General features: G+C 62.6%; 1 protein-coding gene across 1 annotated transcript; it reads left to right on the forward strand.

The window, feature by feature from the left end:
• Positions 1–527: 527 nt before the first annotated feature.
• Slco4a1 (solute carrier organic anion transporter family member 4A1) lies at positions 528–19,983 on the forward strand. Its single transcript, XM_042699531.1, has 12 exons — positions 528–576; positions 8,469–9,335; positions 9,906–9,996; positions 11,492–11,613; positions 12,021–12,132; positions 14,011–14,165; positions 14,514–14,709; positions 15,664–15,829; positions 15,921–16,093; positions 16,309–16,373; positions 18,126–18,274; positions 19,399–19,983. The coding sequence occupies exons 2-12, from the start codon at positions 8,555–8,557 to the stop codon at positions 19,543–19,545; spliced, it is 2,157 nt and encodes a 718-aa protein (XP_042555465.1). The 5' UTR covers positions 528–576; positions 8,469–8,554; the 3' UTR covers positions 19,546–19,983.
• The last annotated feature ends 1,192 nt before the right edge of the window (positions 19,984–21,175 follow it).

Raw genomic sequence — 21,175 nt, forward strand, 5'->3', positions numbered from 1 at the left:
GCGCTCAGGGCCAGGGGAACGGGCCTGGCACGGCGGGACGCGGCGGCCTCCCCGCGCCGGGCGGCCGGGCCCCGCTCCCGGGCGCGCCCCGCCCCGGCTCCGGCGCACGCGGCGGCACCCCGGCATGGGAGCCGCTACTTTCTCCCGCTCCCCTCCATCGCCCCGTCCCCCCGCACCGGCGCAAGTTCGACGCCGAGGCCGGCCCAGGCCCCCGCCGCCCGGCGGTCTCCGGGTCCCCCCGCCGCAGAGCGGTCCTCACGCGTGGCCGACAGCGCGGGCCCGGAGGGACGAGGTTCCGGCCCCGGCCCCGCCCCGCCCTCGTCACCTGGACCGCGCTGCCATTGGTCCCCTGCGGAGGTTAGGCCCCGCCCCGCCCCAGGCCCCGCCCCGCGTACTCCTACCGCTGTCAGCCTCGGGCCCGGCCCCGCCCGGACCGCGCTGCCATTGGCCGCCGGGCAGGGGCGCGGCCTCGGCGGCGGGGGCGGGGCCCGGCGATGAATGAAGCGGGCGTGGGCAGCGCGCGGGGCTTAGAGTGCAGCGCGCCGAGCGCAGTGCGGCGGCCGGGGCCTGGGGAAGGTGAGTGCGCGCGGTGAGCGGCGCGGAGCGGGGGCGCGGGGCCGCCCGACCGCGGAGCTCCGGCCGTCGGACGTCAGGAGCCGGCAGGTGTCTGCGGGAGCCGGCGGCGCGGCGCGGGGCGGGCGCGGCGGGCGGCCCGGGAGCTCGGAGCGCGCGTCCGGAGCGGTGGTGGCGCGGGGCCGGGGAGCGGGGCCGGGGCGGCGGGCGCTGCAGCCCCGCGTCTCGGCCGGGCCGGGGACCCCGCTCCGGCGGCGTGGAGGGGAAGGTGGGAGTGGGTCGGGGCTCGGACGGACGGACGGACGCGCGGACCGGGGTGGCGCAGGCGGGTGGCCAGGCCGAGGCCTCCCAGCCCGGGCTCGGAGGCGGCGGCGGCGGCTGGTGAGCCAGCGAGGAAATCGCCAGGCGCCGGAGTTTCTCGGCCCGGAGGTGCCGGGGCCCGGGCGCGGGGTCTGAGGTCCGTGGCGCCGTCTCCGGGCCTGGCCCCGGGAGGCGCGAGCTGCGGGGCTGTCACCGCGCTTCGCGCCGCCACGCGTGGGTAGCACCGGTCCGGCCGCGCGCCGGGGTCAGCCTGGGCCCCGCCGCCCTCCTCCTCCTCCTCTTCCTCTTCCTCCCCCTCCCCCCTCCTCCTCCTCCTCTTCCTCCCCCTCCCCCCCTCCTCTCTTCCTTACTTGCGCCCCCCCATGGAGGTTGGGACTCTAGGCAAGCACTCTCCCGGTAGAGCTGCCCTACCCTGCCCCTCCCAGCCCCTCTAGCTTTCCTTATTTTTCAGTGAGGCTCTGTAGTGTTGTTGTTGTTTTAACCTGGGGCCAGCTTATTCAAGCAGGCCTCCTTGGGATTTCCTGTGGGAGCCACCACACCAGACTCCCGTGTGAGTCTTGACAGTCGTGATAACAAGGACAGCGGGAGAGATTTGCTGGCCCTGTGCCCGTGGCGTCACCACGTTCTCACCAACGCACAGAGGAGAAGGCCAGGGCACCGGGACATTTGTGCCTTGCCCAGGATGGCACAGCTGGAAGAGAGGGCCAGGTTTACCTGGACCCACTTTTAGGCATTTAAGCTGTGTTACTCTTCCCAAGGAGGAGAACCAAGGCCTAAGACATGGGAATTCAAGGAACACGGTCTTTGGCTGGGAGGGGCAGGGACAGCAGGACAGCAGGAAGGCTGCCTCTGGATGTTCTCAGATTCAGTGGCTCATCAGGGCAGGTCTCTGGAGCTAGCTGGTCCTGAATACCTTGGAGTGGGACCTCTTGCTTTCCCACCAGGCCAGGCTAGCAGGTAGGGCCTGGAAAATTCCTTCCAGCTACTTCCTTCCTTCCAGGTGGATCACTGGGTGTGGTCCCTGAGGCTGGTGCTGAGCTAGTCCCAACCCAGCCCCTCATACCACCCGAGGAGCTGGACCATCCTTGATCTAGGTAACCCTGGCTCTGCGTGCACATCTACTAACCACAAAGTCAGCTTCTGACCTCAGAGGGGAGAGAGAAGGGCTCAAGCCCCAGGACCGCAGGGTGGGGGAGCCACACCCTTATGCCTCCAGCTTCCTCCAGACTATATCTAATGGGGTGTGGGCCAGGCTATAAAAACATTCCTCAGCCAAGCTTGGTGGCCTGGCTTAGGAAAGTGATTAGGACAATCTCAGATTCAAGGCCAGGCTAGATAAAAATTAGTAAGATAGCCGGGCACCAGTGGCTCAGGCCTGTAATCCTAGATACTCAGGAGGCTGAGATCTGAGGATCATGATTCAAAACCTGTCTCGTCAGGAAAGTCCATGAGACTAATCTCCAATTAACCACCAGAAAACCGTTAGTGATGCTGTGGCTTCAGAGGTAGAGCGCTAACCTTGAGCTGAAGAACTGAGGGACAGCACCCAGGCCCAGAGTTCAAGCCCCACGACTGACCAAAACAATAACAACAACAAATTAGTAAGATACCCCATCTTAATAGCACAAGTGTGGTGCTGTGTCCCCTGATCCAAGCAGCAAGGGAGGCCTAGTTAGGAGACTGGTACTCTAAGACCTTACCTGGAAAATAAGTAAGATATAAAAGTACCAGCGATGCGGCCCAAGTGGTAGAGCACCTACCTGACAAGAGCAAGACCCTGAATGTAGACCCCAGTACCACTGAAAAGAAAAGTATCTTCAGTTCCTGAGTCACACGGCCTCCGCCCTCCAGAATGGAAGGGGATTTTTCTCAGGACCTCCCCACCTGCTTTGTCCTGACACCTTTGCCTCTGCTGTTGGGAAGAGGGTCTGAGACTTGCTGCCTGTAGGGTGGACCTGGTCATGTCCTCGTGTGGGCCATTGCAGAGGTAGATCAGGGCCGGGGCAGGGCAGCCTGGCTGGGGACGTGTCCCCCTCTGCTCTCCCTGCTGTGTTACAGGCTGCTGATCTCATCTATTGAGGGGTCCGACTTCCCTCACACCCTTCATTTCCCCTGGGCGGCCACGGCATGGCCTTCCCACCAGTATTCCATCAGATTTGAATCTTCGACCACATTTCTGGGGGAGGTTGGATGCCTTTTCAAACCACTTGCCTTTTGTAAAAGCCACTCACGAAATGGCCCAGAAACCGGGGAGGCAGTGCGGGTGAGGCCGCCGAGGCTGGCAGCACGCCGCTTTTCCACACCAGATCCCTGAATGAAGAACTGCGTCTTCCCTTCCAGCGAGTCTCCATCTGCATCCCTCTCACCCAGGCTTCATCTTGTCTGAGTGAGGTTTTAATCTGGCAAGTTTGGTTTGTTGGGGGGGGGGTACCCAGATCACCCCTGTGACCTAAGCCACAGACTCGTGTTGGGATCAGCCCCACTCCTTACCCCTGCATGCTTGGGGCCTCTGCAGTTAGTTCTTGGGGTCTCCCCTCCCCCAGACTCTGGAGGTGGTGCGCCAGCCATGCCAGTTGGGTTTCCTCATCTGGACTGAGCCAGGTAAAGTCCATGGTGTTGTAACAGGGCCACGTCCTGCAGGTGACAAACAGGGTCATAAACACAACTTCCACGTTTACTCACAGGAGCCAGTGGAGCAGCCCGAGCCAGGTGTGAGGGCAGAGTAAGCCGCTTTGCCCCGGCTGCCACATGACCTGGGAGCTGGCACCGAGACCTGCCGGAAGACCCGGTAATCTCCTGTGCATCCAGCCCCAGCAGCGCCAGGGCCCATCTGTGCAGAGAGAGGTGCATGACACCATAGCATATGTGGGGGAGAGTGAGGCTTAGAGAGACCCATGACCTGTCCAGGGTTTGAGCACCTGACTGGCAGAGAGGCAGTCTGCCTCCCTCTGCTTCACCAATCTGCCTGAAAGGGCGAAGGAGGAAGAGAAGGAAATGTGCATGCCTCCCTCTCCACCCCCCCCCCCCCGCTCCTAGATGGGAGCAGGGGAGAGGAGGGGGGAGGAGGGGGAACAGGTAGGAGGAGAGGAGAGGAGGTAGGAGCAGATGGAGGAGGGGGGAGAAAGGGGGAGGAGGTGGGAGCAGGGGAGAGGAGGTGGGAGCAGGGGAGAAGAGGGGAGGCAGGTGGGGGACTGAGCTGGAGGACAGGTCTTCGTGGTACCCCACACCCGGGCTCCGCATCCGCCCGCCTCCATGCAAGGCAGGCTGGCTTTCTGCACCTCAGCCTGCGTGGTCAGCACAGTGCCAGCTGGGCCGTGCGAGCTGCCCTGGCATCATGCAGGAGTGCAAGTGTCCGGAGCCGGAGGAGATGCTGGTGTGAGGACAGAGAGGAGGCGGGCACTGGGGCTGAAGGGGGGGATGCTGGGGCGCAGGCTGCAGCTCTCCTGGTTGTGGCTGCTGCCCCAGGGCACCTGTGTGCCACGGGACAGAACGTGGCTTTACTTCCTCAGTCTTGGCTGGAGCCTGGGTGTGGGGGAAATGAAACCCATGGCCGCCGGCAGTGGGCCACTGAGTGGACCCAGGAACCCCGCTCGCGGGAATCCAACAGAAGTGACACGGCGAGCTCCAGGCCTCCACGAGGGTCCCGGATGTCCTGCAGGGACTTTGGCCATCTGGGGAAGAGGGACCCACAGGAGGGTTAAGTATTCCAGCAACTTCCTATGCTCTGCACCTGCTGGGGCCAGCCCAGGTAGGGACTGAGTAAACAGACGACTGTCTGGAGGAAGTAGGTTGGCTGAGAGGAATATGCAAACACATAAGCCAAGGCCTCACTCTCTAAGGACTAAGAGGTGGGTGGCCCATCCGAAGGCCACTGACCTTAGGGCTCCTATAACGAGGTGGGCGTGGGCTGGGGAATTCCTCCCAAAACACGCTGGCTGATGGTCTGGGGCAGATGGTCTGGGGCACGGATGGAAAAATCAATGCCTGCCATTCTCAAGACAAAATGTGTAGGACCTGATGGGAAGTGTGGTCCCAGGAACTTCCTTCCCCCAGAGGACACAGGTAGAATGTGTGTGCACATGTGCACACACACACACCCCTCCACAGGGTATACATCCTTAGCTCATCCCAGCTCTAATCCGCTAGGCCTAATCCCTGCGGCCTCTTCCACCCTGCTGGGCCGTCTGGTGGAGCGGGCAGAGAGGCTGGGGAGTCTCCACTCTCAGGTAGAGGGTGCCAGTGTCTTCTCGGGGTAAGCATGCCTCCTGGTCAGCCCCAGGCGGCTCTCCTGGTCTCAGAGGTGCTCTCTGGGTAAAGGCTGTGATGCCACGGATAACAAAGGGCTCAGGCCTGTGCTCAGGGGGTTACACAGGCCGGGCACCTGGAGGCCTCCACTCTGGGGGTCATGTGGCTAGATGAGGTTCCTCATCTCCAGGCTGTGGGAGCCCAGCTTTGGGGGAAGCACACAATGGTCCCACCTTTCGAAATGGCCTGTCCTCATCAGGACTGCCGGCGAGGGGACTGGTGACAGGCAGGGAGCAGGCTGGCAAAGTGTCTGTCCATCTGCGTCGCCCACATGTCTACTGAACTCAGCGCCCAGCTTTTTTGCTTAAGGCTGGAACTCTACCATAGCTCCAGTTCCAGCTCTTTGGTGGTTATTGGAAATAAGATTCTCATGGAAGCAGGGTACCAGTGGCTTATGCCTGTAATCCTAGTTACTCAAAAGGCTGAGATCTGTGGATCACGGTTCAAAGCCAGCCCCAGTAGGAAACTCGGTGAGACTCTTATCTCCAATTAACCACCAGAAAACCAGAAATGGCACTGTGGCTCAAGTTGGTAGAGTGCTAGCCTTGAACTGAAGAGCTGAGGGACAGCGCCTAGGCCGAGTTCAAACCCCATGACCAGACTGACAAAAAAAAAAAAAAAAATCTCATGGATTTTCCTTCTGGAACTGACTTTAAGCTATGATCCCTAAATCTCATGGATTTTCCTTCTAGAACTGACTTTACGCTATGATCCCTAAATCTAAGCCTCACAAGTAGCTAGGATTACAGGCGTGAGCCACCAGTCCCCACTTTCTCTGTTTGTCGTTGGAGACAGGGCCTTGTCATTGTAGTCCAGTTTGGCCTTCAATTTGCAATCCTCCTGCCTTAGCTTCCAGGGGAAGGACAGCAGGCAGGGCCACCCTGCCCGGCTGGCTTGGCTGCTGGAGCGTGTCCCCAGCTGGCCTGCATGGCCTGGTGGACATCTGGAAAATGGCCTGCTTCCTATTTAAAATAGGATTTTAAATTGCTGACTTAAATGTAAGTGATAAGTCTAATTTTAGCTTGTGCTTCATATACTTGGGTCAGAGCTTTGGGTTCGGGTGAAAGAGCTGTGAACTTGGAGCCGAGAGACGCCAGGATTCTTTCTTCGCTTGTGAGTTTTCAAGCAGGAGGTCTTTCTGTTGCCTTGCCTCCACCTCTGTTGCCTCCAGTGGGTGGTCCTGAGGCCAGGCCGCAGGGGCCCATGAGCGCCTGGGTCAGAGCTTCTGGTTGATGGCGAAATGGCAGACTGGTCTCTGGTCTCTTGTTGCCTTGAGTCTTCTCCATGCTCCCAGCTCTTTGAGGCTGTTCTTCATGTCAGAACCTGAGTTTTGAGGCCACAATGTGTCATGGCTTTGCTGCATCTGCCCTGACCTGTCTGGGTCCTGTGTGTTGAGTGTGTGTCCCAGGCTCACTGCTGGCCTGCTCTGTGCCTGTGGAGCCTGGCGCCTTGGGTTTCTGTGGGAACTTTGAGGTTAATTCCATACTCTACACGGCGTCCCTCTTGTGTGCTCTCTGATGCCACACTGCTCAGATTGGCCAGGGGTCACCAGCTGGCAGAGTGGAGTTGGTGCTGTGAATGAGACCCGGACAGGGTCCTGGGCCGGAGTATGACCGATGGGACCTTTGCGATTCACAGGTGCCTGTGCTGAGCCCTGCCTCTTCCAGGGCGACACGGGGCCTTGTGTGTTAGGCTCCAGTCCAGTTCTTTCGATCCACATCTGTCACTCACAGGACTGGAGAGCCGCTCAAATGAGTGGTTCCTAACTGCCGCTGGCTGTGGTGTGGGCCCCTTCCTGACCTGTATCACCCTAGAGCGGCACCTGGTATCAGGTGGCATTCGATGTGCTGTGGCTGTTAGGACCACATCACCCTCCATCCACTGCCCCCGCCCCATCCGGGACACCCCCCTGAGGAAGCCAAGAGTTGACCGGCCTTCCAGTGAAGTTGTGCTTGTACAAATAGGTCAGCAGTTTGCTGTTACCTAGTGTTGCGATTGTCCGCAAAGGGCCATCCTGGTGCTGGGCCCGCGGCCCCCCCACGCCCCACCCCCAGCTGGCCTGTAGTCTGTTGGCCCTGTCTGGCCCTGGGAGGTGGGGGGGGTACAGACCCCAAAGGGCTAGTTGGCAGACGCATGTGGCCTCCTGGTGCTGGAGCCTGGAGGCCCAGGGCGGCCCTCGGGCTGTGGGGGCCTGCTTCTCCTCTCAGCCTGGGGACACCTGTCCTGTCCCCAGTGCATCTGAGCCCACATTTCACTGCGAGTCAGATGGGACCAGGGCCCTCTGATAGCCTCTTTTCATCCTTTGAATGTCTGAGGTGGGCTCGGCCTAGGGACACCCGTGCCAGGACCCGCACTGAGCACACTGAGGCAGCATGTGTGTGTGTGTGTGCGCGTGTGCGTGTGCACGCGTGCGTGTGTTGGGATGGGTTTGCTTCAGGTGGAAAGTCCTCTCCCCCTGGGAAGCTAGTTGTCTCATAGTTTCCTAGGAGGCCTTGAGGCCTGGACGGCTCTGGTCCTGGTCCCTCTAAAAAGAGTGTGGGGCAGCACTGGAGGAGAGCGCCCAGCCCGGAGTGCACTCGTCACTCATCCAGCCTGGCTCTGGGGAATGGGCCCTGGGAGGCTGAGCCAGGCCCCAGGGCTGGCCCCACCTCCAGCCCAGCGGGACCAGTTTGGTTCTTGGAGCTGAGGGAGAATTGTGAAGTGTTCTGGTGCAGAGTCAGGGAGACCTGGGCCAGGGGCCGGGCTCTGTCCCGGCGTGGATGGCTCTTAAGAGCTCTGGGAGACTCTTTTCCCCTTCCTCATTTTCCACTTCCTCTAAACCCTGAAACAAAGTGCATTTTCCTATGGGGTAGGAGGCACCGGATGGCTGGTTGATGCTCAGGGAAGCTCCAGGCTGGGTTGAGGGCCACTTCCTGTGGGGACTGTTGGGGTGTTTGCCCCACACATACAGAGCAAAGCCATGGGGGACAGTGTGGGTCAGGGTGATAGGGGGCTCTGGGGCCCAGCTCAGTCCTGTGGTGTCTAACTCCACCATGCATGGTGGCCGTCCACCCAATGGCCCTCTCCTTGCCGGGGCCCTGCCCCATGTCTTGGTAACAAGCTCTTCTTCCCACAGTCCTAACAACCACCAGAGTGGAGCCTCTTCTCAGGCTGGGCGATGGGCTGTGTCAGAAGGCCCGGGCCAGGCCTTGGTGGGCTTGGGTGGGCTTGGGGATAGGCGCAGGGACAGGGACAGGCTGAGGGTCGCTAACCGGACGTTCTTCTCACAGAGTGAAGGGGGCAGCTGACTCCTCTTGGGCTCTCCTGCTGCGTCTCCGTCCCTGCCGAGCCGTGACGCCCTCCCCACCGCCCCGAGATGCCCCAGCACATGACGGGTGACCAGCGCCTCCTCGCCGTGCCGCGGCTCCTCTTCATGGAGAACGGCTGCAGCCGCAGCCCGCCCCACAGCAGGGGATCTCCAGCCTCCCTGCGCTCCGCCGACCTCAGTCCCCTGGACTCCTGCAGCCAGCCCCTGTGCCAGCCCCCAGCGGAGAAACCCGGCAGCCAGGGGGCCGGAGACGTGCGGTACGCGTCCTCGGGGACACAGGGCCTGCTGTGTGGCTGGCGGACCTTCACGCCCCGCTGCCTGCAGGCCTTCAACACGCCTAAGGGCTTCCTGTTCTTCCTGTGCGCCGCCTCCTTCCTGCAAGGGATGACGGTGAACGGCTTCATCAACACGGTCATCACCTCCATCGAGCGCCGCTTCGACCTGCACAGCTACGAGAGCGGGCTGATCGCCAGCTCCTACGACATCGCCGCCTGCCTCTGTCTCACGTTTGTCAGCTACTTTGGGGGCAACGGTCACAAGCCGCGCTGGCTGGGCTGGGGCGTGCTGATCCTGGGTGCCGGCTCGCTGGTGTTCACGCTGCCCCACTTCATGGCCGGCCGCTACGAGGTAACGGTGGATGAGGGCGTGGGGACATGCCAGGCCAACCAGAGCGTGGCGTGCTCCGACCGCACCTCGGGCCTCTCCAGCTACCGGCTGGTCTTCATGCTGGGCCAGTTCCTGCACGGCGTGGGTGCCACGCCCCTCTACACGCTGGGCGTCACCTACCTGGACGAGAATGTCAAGTCCAGCTACTCGCCCATCTATATCGGTGAGTGGGGCTGGCAGGGCTGGGGCCAGCACGGGTTCAGCATGGCGGCTGGCACTGAGCCTGTGCCTGCGGGCATCTGGCAGGGCTCAGCTCTTTGTGCGTTTCTTATTCACGGCCTCACCAGCTGCTCCCTGAGGGGTAGGCCAGCCGTGGTTTCATCTGAACACCAAAGGATGCCTTTGGTGACATCCCGTCCTCAGTGAAGCCCCACAGGGCCCCACAGTATATGGGGGCGGGGGGGAGGGCGGGGGAGGGGGATTGAGACCAGACCCACTGAGGGCGTGGCCCTGCCGCCAGGGCCACACAGGCCCTGCGTCCACAGGCAAGGGAGGGCCCAGGAGCCAGCACTGAGCCTCCCAGACCTGGGAAGGGTTCTCTATGCTGATGAACGAGGATGGCCGAGCCCCGCTCCCCAAGAGCCCTGCTGCCGACAAGCCCCACATGAGTGGATACAACTGGATGTCAGACCCAGCACAGCTGCGTGCGGTGGACCAGACCTGGAGGGACACCGTGGCTCTCTCGGGAGGGCTCGGGGTGCGACTGACCACCACATCTCTGCTTGCCTTCCAGCTATCTTCTATACAGCCGCCATCCTCGGCCCTGCAGCCGGCTACCTGATAGGAGGCGCCATGCTGAACATTTACACAGATATGGGCCCACGGTGAGTGACCTGGCCTGTCCACCTGTCCATGTTGGTGCCTGGGCCCTGCAGTCCCGAGAGGTGGTTTTGCCCGGTGGTGTCCACGGCATGCGGCGCTGCTGGCTGGAGCAGGAGGAATCAGGGCTGGCCGTGGGATGGGCCCCTCAGGTCGGTGGGTGGGAGGCCTTAGGAGCCCAGCTGGGGGGGAGGTTGGGAGGGGGGAGGGCCAAGGGCGGTCAGGCACAGCCCAGTGCTCTCCAGCCCCGGCTGCGGGCTTCTGCACACCGCACCTGAGCTGACAGCCCCTTTCCTGCCGCCATGTGGAGATTCTTACCTTTCACTTCCCTGTCTTCTGTTTGTGATGCTAGTTTGGGAAATGCAAGCAGGAGAGTGAGAAAGCAAGCCAGAGAGGGAGGGCCAGAGACAGACGGTGAGGGCGAGAGGAAGAGGGGGAGGCAGAGAGCAGGGGAGGGCCGGGGGAGGGAAGGAGAGTTGGCCCTTGCCGACCGCAGACTGCAGCCGCGCGGGCGGCTGCAGCCCTTGCCCTGCATGAGGAGGGCCAGCTCCTGTGAACGTGTTCCTGATGGTCATTCTGTGTCTTGGGCACCGCTACACCTTGAGACTCTCTCTGCAGATGGCGCCCCCGTCTCTGCCCTCTCACAAAAGCCACCTCTGGCCCTGGGTTGAGAATGTGGGGTCGAGTGTGCGCATTCTGTGCAGAGCCTGGAGGTAGGTTGGGGCTCGTGTCCCGGGCTGGACGCTTCGCTCGCTCGGCCCTCTGGGGCTCTGGGGCTCTACCCACGTTCCTCATGGGTTGGGGGGAGGCAGAGCGCATATCTGGCCCTGAGGGGCGGCTGCAGCCATTCCCTGCGAGCACAGAGCAGGATCTCGTGCTGCTGCCTGGCTGGGCGTCCTGCATTTCCCCCATCCCTTTCTGTTCTGTCTCCTTCCTGCCTGCCAGCATTGGCCCTGTCCTCCTCCTCCTCCTCCTCTTCCTCTCTTCCTCTCCTTGATGACCACCTGGAAGTCACAGCCTGGACGGCCTCTGCCTTCCTGGTAGTTTTTCCCTTCTTCTCTTTCCACTTGGGAGCTCACCCATGTGCAGATGGCAGTCACAAGCCTAATGGTCCCTCTGCGGGGCTCTCAGCCAGGGCCGGCTGAACACTCTGTCCCTGAGCTCCATTGCCCTGGGGACAGCACCTGTCCCCTGGCACTGGTGGGTAGAGGAGCCCCTGCTGCTGCTCCTCGGAGAGCTTCCCCTCCCAGGCCCCGCCTGCCGGAGTCTCTGAGGCCTGAGCCTTGGGCAGCCTCCCCGGAACTGTGTCAGGGACCTTGCTCCAGCCTGCAGGGAGGTGTGGGCTGGCCGCCCCAGGGCCAGAGGCCTCTGCGGACCCTGTGCAGAGGGACCTCGAGGTCTGCGCGGAGGAGGAGCAGCTTGGACGCCCCACTTGTATGTGTACTGAAAAGGACCCTGTTGGGCCAAGAAATGACCTCAGGCCGCTGCCTTTCCCAACAGGAAGGAGCTGACCACGGAAAGCCCACTGTGGGTCGGTGCCTGGTGGGTTGGCTTCCTTGGTGCTGGGACGGTGGCTTTCCTCATTGCCATCCCGATCCTCGGCTACCCTCGGCAGCTGCCAGGTAGGCCCCTGCTCCAGCCCGGACGCACCCTCTAGGACACAGGACATGCCCTTAGCCCTGCCCCCTTCCTTCTGGCCACTCCCACCAGTGAGGTGAGGGACAGAGTCTTTGCCACTGGGAGGAAAGACTCCGGAGTGGACAGGGCGGAGGTGACCGTCCCTGGGCCACTGTCCTCACCCCATGGCGCCTGCTGCCCCCCTCCCCAGGCAGCCCTCCCCCCTCCCGAGGGTCCTGTGTGGGCCTCTCCCTCACTGCAGCCGTCCCCCGTGTCCCTCCATCTCGGGCCACAGACCGTGTGTGTATCAGATGCGATATCCAGCCCTGCTGGGAGAGCAGAGGGGCAGGGCTAGTGGGAGGCCGGCCTCACAGGGCCTTGGCCTTCTGGGAACCTGCCCGTTCTCTCCTAGGCTCCCAGCGCTACCTGGTCGTGAGAGCAGCCGAGACGCACCGGCTGAAAGACAACGGCCACAAGTCGGCGAGCAACCCCACCTTCGGGAAGACTGCCAGAGACCTGCCCCTGTAAGGACACACTGGGCGTGGGGCACGGGCCCACCACGGCCTCGTAGACCACAGCCCGGGGCCTCTTCCTGACCACTGACCCCTAAATGTGGGGAGAGCAGCAGAGTCCCTCCCCAAGGCTGCAGCCATTGCGGGTCTCAGCCATCCCCAGAGGCTCCTGAGCCTCAAATGAAACGAAACTCTTCCCACCAGCAGCAACGCCTCCCCCCCCCCCCCTGCTCAGGCCAAGGGCGCAGACCCTCCCCACGGAAGCTGTGGGCTTTGGCAGTCGGTGCCCTGGGTTCCAGGACCCTTTGCAGGCCTTCCTCATGCCGCCATTTGGAGGGCTGTGGTGATGGGTGCCCATCCCTCCTTGGTGCAGGGAGAGGAGTGACCGAGAGCCCGCGGCGGCGTCCCTCCTCTGTGGGAAGGGGCGGAGTCGCTGTGCTGAGCTTGGGGCTAACGGTTTCACTGAGGGCTTTGCCCTTCCCCTCCCCCAGGGGTGTCAGCCATGCTGGCCCGGACTCCTGTCTGCCAGGCTGGCTGGCCTGGACCCAGAGCTCAGGGTGGCCCAGTGCAGCCTGGTGTGGGCCTTGTTCCGGGGAGAGCCCAGGCACCCTTGGCTCGCGTGCACTGAGCCCAGTGGATCTCCTAAACTGGCTACTGCTTAGCAAATTCTGGGCCCCATTTCCACACCCATGCCCATTAAAGCCCCAGACAAGTGGTCTGCAGCTCAGGTGGGAGAGCAGGGCTGTGCAGCCAGGCAGCACAAGCTAAGCAGGTCTGGGCACCAGGGTGGGCACCACCTGGGGAAGGACCCACCCCTGCCAGCACCCGCTCGCGGTTTCCTCTTCGTTCTCTTCTTTGTCGGGGAGGGAGGGTGACTCAAGTGGTAGAAAGGCTAGCTTGTCAGGATCAGCCCTGAGTTCAAATCCCAGGAGGATAGAAAAAAAAAAGCACTGCAACCCAAAGTTAGAGTCCGGCCAGGATCTGCTGGAGCTCTATGAGCACTGTTGGCTTGGTTGGACCGCCCATGACCTCGCCAGGGTGTGAAGGTCAGGCCGCCGGTAGCCATCCTTCCACATAAACATGGCCCATGCCTGCTGGCTGTGCCCGCTGGCCGGGACCACTCCAGAGCTGCTGGCACTGTGCCTCACGCGCCTCCTTCCTCGTGGGCCTTAGTTTTGTCCTTTGCTCTCAAGATGTAGAGCGTGCCAGTGAGTACCTTGAAAGGCACGCAGCTTTCTGCCCGCCGAGGTGATGGGGAGGGGGGAGGAGGAGTGGCAGGTTTGGCAGACCCAGGGCCGGGGCTTGGAAAGCAGAAACGCACACCAGCACCCCTCCCTCTGCTTCCAAGACCTGCCCGCCAGCACCCCTCCCTCTGGACGCACAGAAGAGCCACCTGGTACCGTGCCAGGCTTGGGAGAAGCCGCTTCAGGCTCCCCTGGATTAGATTTACGACTTGGGGCTTAATCTCCAGGCCAGGGCCCTGTCCCTGAGCTCTTTTGCACAAGGAGAACACTCTACCACTTTGAGCCACAATGCCACTTCCAGTTTTCTGATGGTTCATTGGAGATAAAGGTCTCACAGACTTTTCCTACCTGGGCTGGCTTTGAACTACAATCCTCCGATTTCAGACTCCTGAGTAGCTAGGGTTACAGGCCTGAGCCACCAGTGCCTAGCTTGTGAGATTCTTACCTCCAGTGAACCACCAGAAAACCAGAAGCAGCACTGTGCTCAAAGTGTAGAGCGCTCACCTTGCACAGAAAAGCTCAAGGAGGCCAGGCCCTGGTTCAAGCCCCAGGACTCAAAAGGAGAGGCAGTAGCCTTGAGAGGTTTGTTGGTTTTTTTCCCACTGAGGACCTGCCCACTCTTTCCACTCTCTGTTCCCCCTTTTAGCTCCATCTGGCTCCTCCTGAGGAACCCCACGTTCGTCCTGCTCTGCCTGGCTGGCGCCACGGAGGCCACGCTCATTGCCGGCATGTCCACGTTCGGCCCCAAGTTCCTGGAGGCCCAGTTCAGCCTGAGCGCCTCCCAGGCCGCCACCTTGTTCGGTGAGAAGACTTGAGTCTTGGGGGGCACTGCAGGGAGGACCGCAGCTGACCAATTTGTCCATGCCACCTTTCCCACCGTGTTATAGACGGGTTTTGGGGTCTGGCTGTCCCCAGGCGCTGGGCAGCTGGTCTCCCGAGGCTTCCCCGGTTGCCCCTCAGGGTTGGGCGGAGTCCAGCAAAGCCTGGACTCCCTCCAGCCATGCCCGCTGTCCTTGAGCTCTTGACCTCCTCCCCCTGGGCCTTGGGCGGAGGCCCTTGCAGGGCTGTGCTGAGTGCTCACGGCTGACCACTGCCCGTGGAGGCCATGGGCCTCAGTGACCCCAACACTGACAAGCCCTCCCTTCCCAGGGTACCTAGTGGTGCCGGCCGGAGGCGGTGGCACGCTCCTGGGCGGCTTCCTGGTGAACAGGTTCAAGCTCCGTGGGCCCGGGATCATTCGCTTCTGCCTGCTCTGCACCCTGACCAGCCTGCTTGCCTTCTTCATCTTCCTCACGCACTGTGAGAACGTGCCCATGGCCGGCGTGACAGCCGGCTACAGCGGCAGGTGAGCGCGGCAGGCCCTGCAGGAGGGGCCCAGCGCCCATGTCCTGTTCTGGTCGCAGTGGCTGCGCACGGGCAGGGAAGATCCCCAAAGGGGTCTGCGCACCGCTGACTCCAAGCCCTTCCAAAGCTCCCTGCCCGGCCTGCTCTGCCGCGGGAGCCACAGCCCTGCCTGGTCTCAGTCTTCTCTATGAGAGGGAGGCAGAGCCCAGCACATAGGGTCCTAGGCTGAGGTGGACGTGACAAGGCGTGTGTATGTGTGTGCGTGCATGTGTACGTGCGTGCACGCATGTGTGCGTGTGTGCGTGCATGTGTGTGCAATGGGATGTGGGAGCACCCATGGGGAAGGTCAGATGTGTGCCTGGCCTGGCCCTGGGGACACCTGTGCCCACACTGTCAGCCTGGGGAGCGCGGAGCTGCCTGGAAGCCTTGACTGTGTCAGCAGGAGGGCAGAGTGGCCTGGGTGTTCCGGTGCCGCTGTGGGTGAAGCTGGTCCACGCTGGGTGGGTGCAGGGGGCAGAGTCGGGTGGTAGATGGGACGGTGGGTGTGATGGCAGCACAGCATGCTCTGCTTGGAGGAAGGAGGCGTGATGGCCGGTGGCTGCTGGCGTGCACACACACACACACGTACATGCAGGCGGTGGCCGCAGCACACAGGCTGGCCTGTGCTGGGAACGGGGCCGGATTGCAGGTGACGGAAGCTGACACTCCTGATGGTGCCTTCAGGCAATGCACATGCATTTCCACAGACCCCAAACAGAAACAAACCAACAAGGGAGCTGGTGGGTACGCGAGCCGCCCTGGCTGCCCTCAGAAGTAGAACAATGGTGGGCCTCTCGAGCTGTGGGCACAGGCTTGGCGCACCTGCAGACCCCAAACGTCGCTGGGTGGGGATGAGGCCCGGGCCGCCCTGGGTCCCCGGCCCCGGCCTCACGTCCGGCCTCCCGTCTCCCTGCAGCCTGTGGCAGGAGGACCACCTGAACCTGACGGCCAGATGCAACGTGGCCTGTGGCTGCCAGCCGGAGCACTACGCCCCCGTGTGTGGCTCGGATGGCCTCACCTACTACTCCCCCTGCCACGCGGGCTGCGCCAGGGCCGACAGCCCTGGCCCGGGAGGCCTGAAGGTGAGTGTGGCCACCGCCCCGGCCCCTGCCCAGCTGGGACCGGGAAGCCGGGCCTTCTGTGTGTGATCAGCGCTGTTGTTGGGCTCCCCAGGTGTACCAAGACTGTAGCTGTGTCCCTTCGAATGTTTCCTCTGGCTTTGGCCATGCCACCACAGGGAAATGCACCTCAGCCTGTCAGAGGAAGCCCCTCTTCCTGGTTCTGGTGTTCGTTGTAATTATCTTTACATTCCTCAGCAGCATTCCTGCGCTGACTGCCACACTACGGTAAGCACTTTCTCCCGCAGCACCGGCAGGTGGCGCTCCGCAAGCCCCGGCGTGTGGGGCTCCCCGGGCAGCAAAGAGCTGACTGGCGTCCGGTGGGGTGCTGGCCACCTGGGGAGGAGGCTTGGCCAAGGCGCCTGCGGGCCGCGGGTGATGGGGTGGCTTGGCGTGCAGCCACACGGCCACCGGTGCCCACGCTGCTGTGTGTTTCCTTGCAGGTGCGTCTGTGATCGGCAGCGGTCCTTTGCCCTGGGGATCCAGTGGGTCGTAGTGAGGACGCTAGGTACTGTGCCGAGGGAGGGGGGCGTGTGCACGCCTGTGGCTGTGCTGTGGCAGCCATGTGCACGCCTGTGGCTGTGTGGTGGGAGGGAGCGTGTGCACGCCTGTGGCTGTGTGGTGGGAGGGAGCGTGTACACGCCCGTGGCTGTGCCGAGGGAGGGGCGTGTGCACACCTGTGGCTGTGTGGTGGGAGGGGACGTGTGCACGCCTGTGGCTGTGCTGTGGGAGGGAGCGTGTGCACGCCTGTGGCTGTGCTGTGGGAGGGAGCGTGTGCACACCTGTGGCTGTGTGGTGGGAGGGAGCGTGTGCACGCCTGTGGCTGTGTGGTGGGACCCGTGTGCACGCTTGTGGCTGTGTGGTGGGACCGTGTGCACGCCTGTGGCTGTGTGGTGGGACCGTGTGCACACCTGTGGCTGTGTGGTGGGAGGGAGCGTGTGCACGCCTGTGGCTGTGTGGAGGGAGGGAGCATGTGCACGCCTGTGGCTGTGTGGTGGGAGGGAGCGTGTGCACACCTGTGGCTGTGTGGAGGGAGGGAGCATGTGCACGCCTGTGGCTGTGTGGTGGGAGGGAGCGTGTGCACACCTGTGGCTGTGTGGAGGGAGGGAGCGTGTGCACGCCTGTGGCTGTGTGGTGGGAGGGAGCGTGTGCACGCCTGTGGCTGTGCTGTGGGAGGGGGCGTGTGCACGCCTGTGGCTGTGCTGTGGGAGGGGGCGTGTGCACACCTGTGGCTGTGCTGTGGGAGGGAGCGTGTGCACGCCTGTGGCTCTGTGGTGGGAGGGGACGTGTGCACGCCTGTGGCTGTGTGGTGGGAGGGAGCGTGTGCACACCTGTGGCTGTGCGGTGGGAGGGAGCGTGTGCACGCCTGTGGCTGTGCTGTGGGAGGGAGCGTGTGCACGCCTGTGGCTGTGTGGTGGGAGGGAGCGTGTGCACACCTGTGGCTGTGTGGTGGGAGGGGGCGTGTGCACGCCTGTGGCTGTGCTGTGGGAGGGGGCGTGTGCACGCCTGTGGCTGTGCTGTGGGAGGGAGCGTGTGCACGCCTGTGGCTGTGTGGAGGGAGGGAGCGTGTGCACACCTGTGGCTGTGTGGTGGGAGGGGGCGTGTGCACGCCTGTGGCTGTGCTGTGGGAGGGGGCGTGTGCACGCCTGTGGCTGTGCTGTGGGAGGGGGCGTGTGCACACCTGTGGCTATGCTGTGGGAGGGGGCGTGTGCACACCTGTGGCTGTGCTGTGGGAGGGGGCGTGTGCACACCTGTGGCTGTGTGGTGGGAGGGAGCGTGTGCACGCCTGTGGCTGTGTGGTGGGAGGGAGTGTGTGCACGCCTGTGGCTGTGCTGTGGGAGGGAGCGTGTGCACGCCTGTGGCTGTGTGGTGGGAGGGGGCGTGTGCACGCCTGTGGCTGTGTGGTGGGAGGGGGCATGTGCACACCTGTGGCTGTGCTGTGGGAGGGGGCGTGTGCACACCTGTGGCTGTGCTGTGGGAGGGAACGTGTGCACGCCTGTGGCTCCTTCTCTGTTCGAGGAGCCTGAGCTTCCTCCCAGCAGGCCGTGCGCATGCCAGCCTGAGCCTGTGCCCACGGAGGAGCCCGCCTCCTCGCTGCCCACTGCAAGGGCTCACTGCTTGCTCTTTGCCCGGTGCTTGTCTCCCCGTGGCCCAGGCAGTGGCCAGGCCACCTTGCTCAGAGCCCACATGCCTGGGTGCCTCCTGCTGCCAGCCCTGCCTGGCATCTCCTCCCAGTCGCTGAGCTGGCCTCTCTCCACAGGCAGCATCCCCGGGCCCATCGCCTTTGGCTGGGTGATTGACAAGGCCTGTCTGCTGTGGCAGGACCAGTGTGGTCACCAGGGCTCCTGTTTTGTATACCAGAACGCAGCCATGAGCCGGTACATGCTCACCGCAGGGCTCTCCTACAAGGTGAGGCGCGGCAAGGCCCCCTCTGTCTCCCAGGGCTCCAGGTGCTCTGGGCCCAACCCCAGCGCATGAAGGCCTCTTGGGCCTGGTCTGCAAAGGGACATTCTCCCCATCCTTGTCCACACATGACCCAGCCCAAGGAAGCCAAGGGACAACTGGGCCTCAGACGGATGGTGGCTGGGCATTGGGAGCAGCTCCCCCCCCCACCCCTCTCTGCGCTGCCCACCCCTGCGTGACTGCTGGAGAGGTCCAGAATGGCTCCAGTGGGGAAGAGCAGCCCCCAGCTGGGCTCCTGAGAATGACACCATCCTCCTGCGGGTCGGGGTGTGTGTGTGTGTGTGTGTGTGTGTGTGTGCGTGCGTGCGTGCGTGCGTGCGTGTGTGTGGCCGTGGCCGTGGCTCCAAGGGAGTGTGCTTGGGTGATCATTTTAGAAGCAGGTGCACATGGGCTCCCCCTCGATCCCTCAGCCTTGGATCCCTGCACAGCCTGTAGAAATAGCCCTGCGTGCAGCCTCCACCCATAGGCAGAGGTACCCCAGAAAACAGCAGGGCTCTGCCCTGGTGTGCACGGAGCCCGCGGATGGCCGCTGGCACCGAGAGGGGCGGTGTGGCCCCGGCTGCAGACATGGAGGCTCAAGCAAGGGAGCAGCCCCGATGCCCAGGCTGAGTCCGTGGGCAGTGGGCAGCGCACAGCCCCTTCTTGTGTCAGGACGGCGGGTTTAGGGCCACCTTCCATCCAGGGGGACCTTGTCTTCCATGTGGACCTCTATACTAGCTGTTTCCCTTCCCAGGTGCCCAGGGCTAGGGCTGGCACCTGGGCTTTCTGCCACCTTGCCGTCTGCCTGTGTTTAGACCTGGCACGGGGGTGTGCAGCCTGCAGGCTGCAGCTCATTCGGTACCTGACGAGGCAGACCGCGTGTCTCTCAGCCTGTGCTGACAACTTGACATGAAGTCCTCCCCCTGGCCCCATCCCCACGCCCCTGTCATTCAGACAAGGGTGGCTCTCATTTCCCCTTAAAGCACCATGGGTGCCCATAAGCCCAGCCCTGTGGGGAGCCCGTGTCTTCACACCTGCGTGGGTCTGATTCCGAGTGTGGGATGAGGCCTAGCAGCCTTCTGTCTCCCCAGGTGCTCGGCTTCCTCTTCTTCGCCACTGCCTGTTTCTTGTACAAGTCACCGTCGGGTTCTTCAGACGGCCTGGACAGCACCTCCCTGCCCAGCCAGTCCTCTGCCTCCGATGGCCCCGCAGACCTGCAGCTGCAGAGCCGTGTCTGACCCCGGACACAGCCGCCCTCTGCATCTCCCAAGAACAGCCTCGCCCCGCCCATCCTGCCCAGCCCTTCTCGGAAGAGCTCATCTTGGATTCTGGGGGCCAGGAGAAGGGATATGGGACACACCAAACACAGCCCCTCCTGGCCAAGGGCTGGCCCCGGGCTGGCCCCGGGGTGGCCGGATCTGGGCAGCCCACTTGATGTGTTCAGACTTGCCACCTGTCCTCAGCGGGGCTGCGAGAGCAGCTGTATAAATAGATGTCTGTGGACCCACATTTCACATCTCTGTGCTTGTGGGGTTTGTCTCTACCTGGTCACCTGGTGTTTGTCAGGGAAACTCCAGCCAGGGCCGAGTCCTGCACCAAGCAATGAGTGGTCAGCATGTTTCTATGTGTCTTCCGTTAAAACCACGTATGTAATATATTTTAATATTTAAAGTACACATCCTGTGCAGTGTGTGTGTTTCCCTCGGTTGAAGTTGCGATTCCCATGGTTTCCATGGCATTGGGAGTCCCTGGCACTGCCTCCCAGCGCCTCCGCTTCTCCCGAGGCCACAGCAGAGGTGGACCCGACGGGCTCTGCTCCCGGCCTTGGGGACAGGCCTGCATGGCCTGGCTCTGACCCACGTCGGGCACGACCTAGAGGGCTGGACGGTGGACTGCCATCTGCAGATGAGGCTGTGCACACGTGAGCATGTACATCTGTGTGCATACTTCTCTGTGTGCCCAGCAGGGTGGAGAGGTGGTATGGCATGAGTCCCGTGCTCTGACCCATGGGCGTGTGAGTTCCCAACAGCAGTGTGTCCCAAAGAGACGCAGCCGGTGAACCCTCGGCGCCAGGCTCCATCAGTGAAGGGGAGAGGGAGAGGCGGGAGCGGGAGGGGGAGCTGCCAGGGAAAGGAGCACTTGAGCAGACGCCTGAGGAAGGGATGAACGTTTCCAATAAAAGACCGCCTAGTACAGGGGTCCTGGGGTGGGAACCGCAACAGGTCCAAGCAGCAGATGATGGGCAGACACTGTCTGTCCTTCACCAAGTGTGTTGCCCCTCAGGTCCTACAGGGGCTGCTCCTGGCTCTCATCACCTCGCTCTTCCCCGCAGATGCCTTCCCTGTGCTGGTGACAGGCAGAGAACCCACACTCCCTCACAGGCAGAGAACCCACACTCCCTCACAGGCAGAGAACCCACACTCCCTCACAGGCAGAGAACCTACACTCCCTCACAGGCAGAGAACCCACACTCCCTCACAGGCAGAGAACCCACACTCCCTCACTAACTTTGACACTCCCTCACAGGCAGAGAACTGACACTCCCTAACTTCAACACTCCCTAACAGGCAGAGAACTGACACTCCCTAACTTTGACACTCCCTCACAGGCAGAGAACCGACACTCCCTAACTTCAACACTCTCTAAGAGGCAGAGAACCAACACTCCCTAACTTCGGCACTCCCTAACTTTGACACACCAGGAGAAACCAGCCCACCCAGCCAGAGCCACTGCCTCAGGCCAGAAGTTAGAGAGCTGGGATCCGAGGATCTGGGACTTGTGTCTGGGCCGCAAGCAGGAAGGCTTGTGGCCAACACCAAGGGCCAGGCCGGCTTCCCTGGACTCACTGTGAGGCCAAGGCGGTAGTAT

The sequence above is a fragment of the Dipodomys spectabilis genome, unplaced genomic scaffold (assembly GCF_019054845.1).
Source record: "Dipodomys spectabilis isolate Male_0828 unplaced genomic scaffold, ASM1905484v1 ptg000257l, whole genome shotgun sequence".
Lineage (NCBI taxonomy): Eukaryota > Metazoa > Chordata > Mammalia > Rodentia > Heteromyidae > Dipodomys > Dipodomys spectabilis.

Bases quoted from the DNA above. Each gene is read 5' to 3' on its own strand.
- Slco4a1 (XM_042699531.1), top strand. From the start codon at position 8,555: ATGCCCCAGCACATGACGGGTGACCAGCGCCTCCTCGCCGTGCCGCGG. The intron at 9,336-9,905 runs GTGAGTGGGGCT...CTTGCCTTCCAG, and splicing joins CTACTCGCCCATCTATATCG to CTATCTTCTATACAGCCGCC. The intron at 11,614-12,020 runs GTAGGCCCCTGC...GTTCTCTCCTAG, and splicing joins CTACCCTCGGCAGCTGCCAG to GCTCCCAGCGCTACCTGGTC.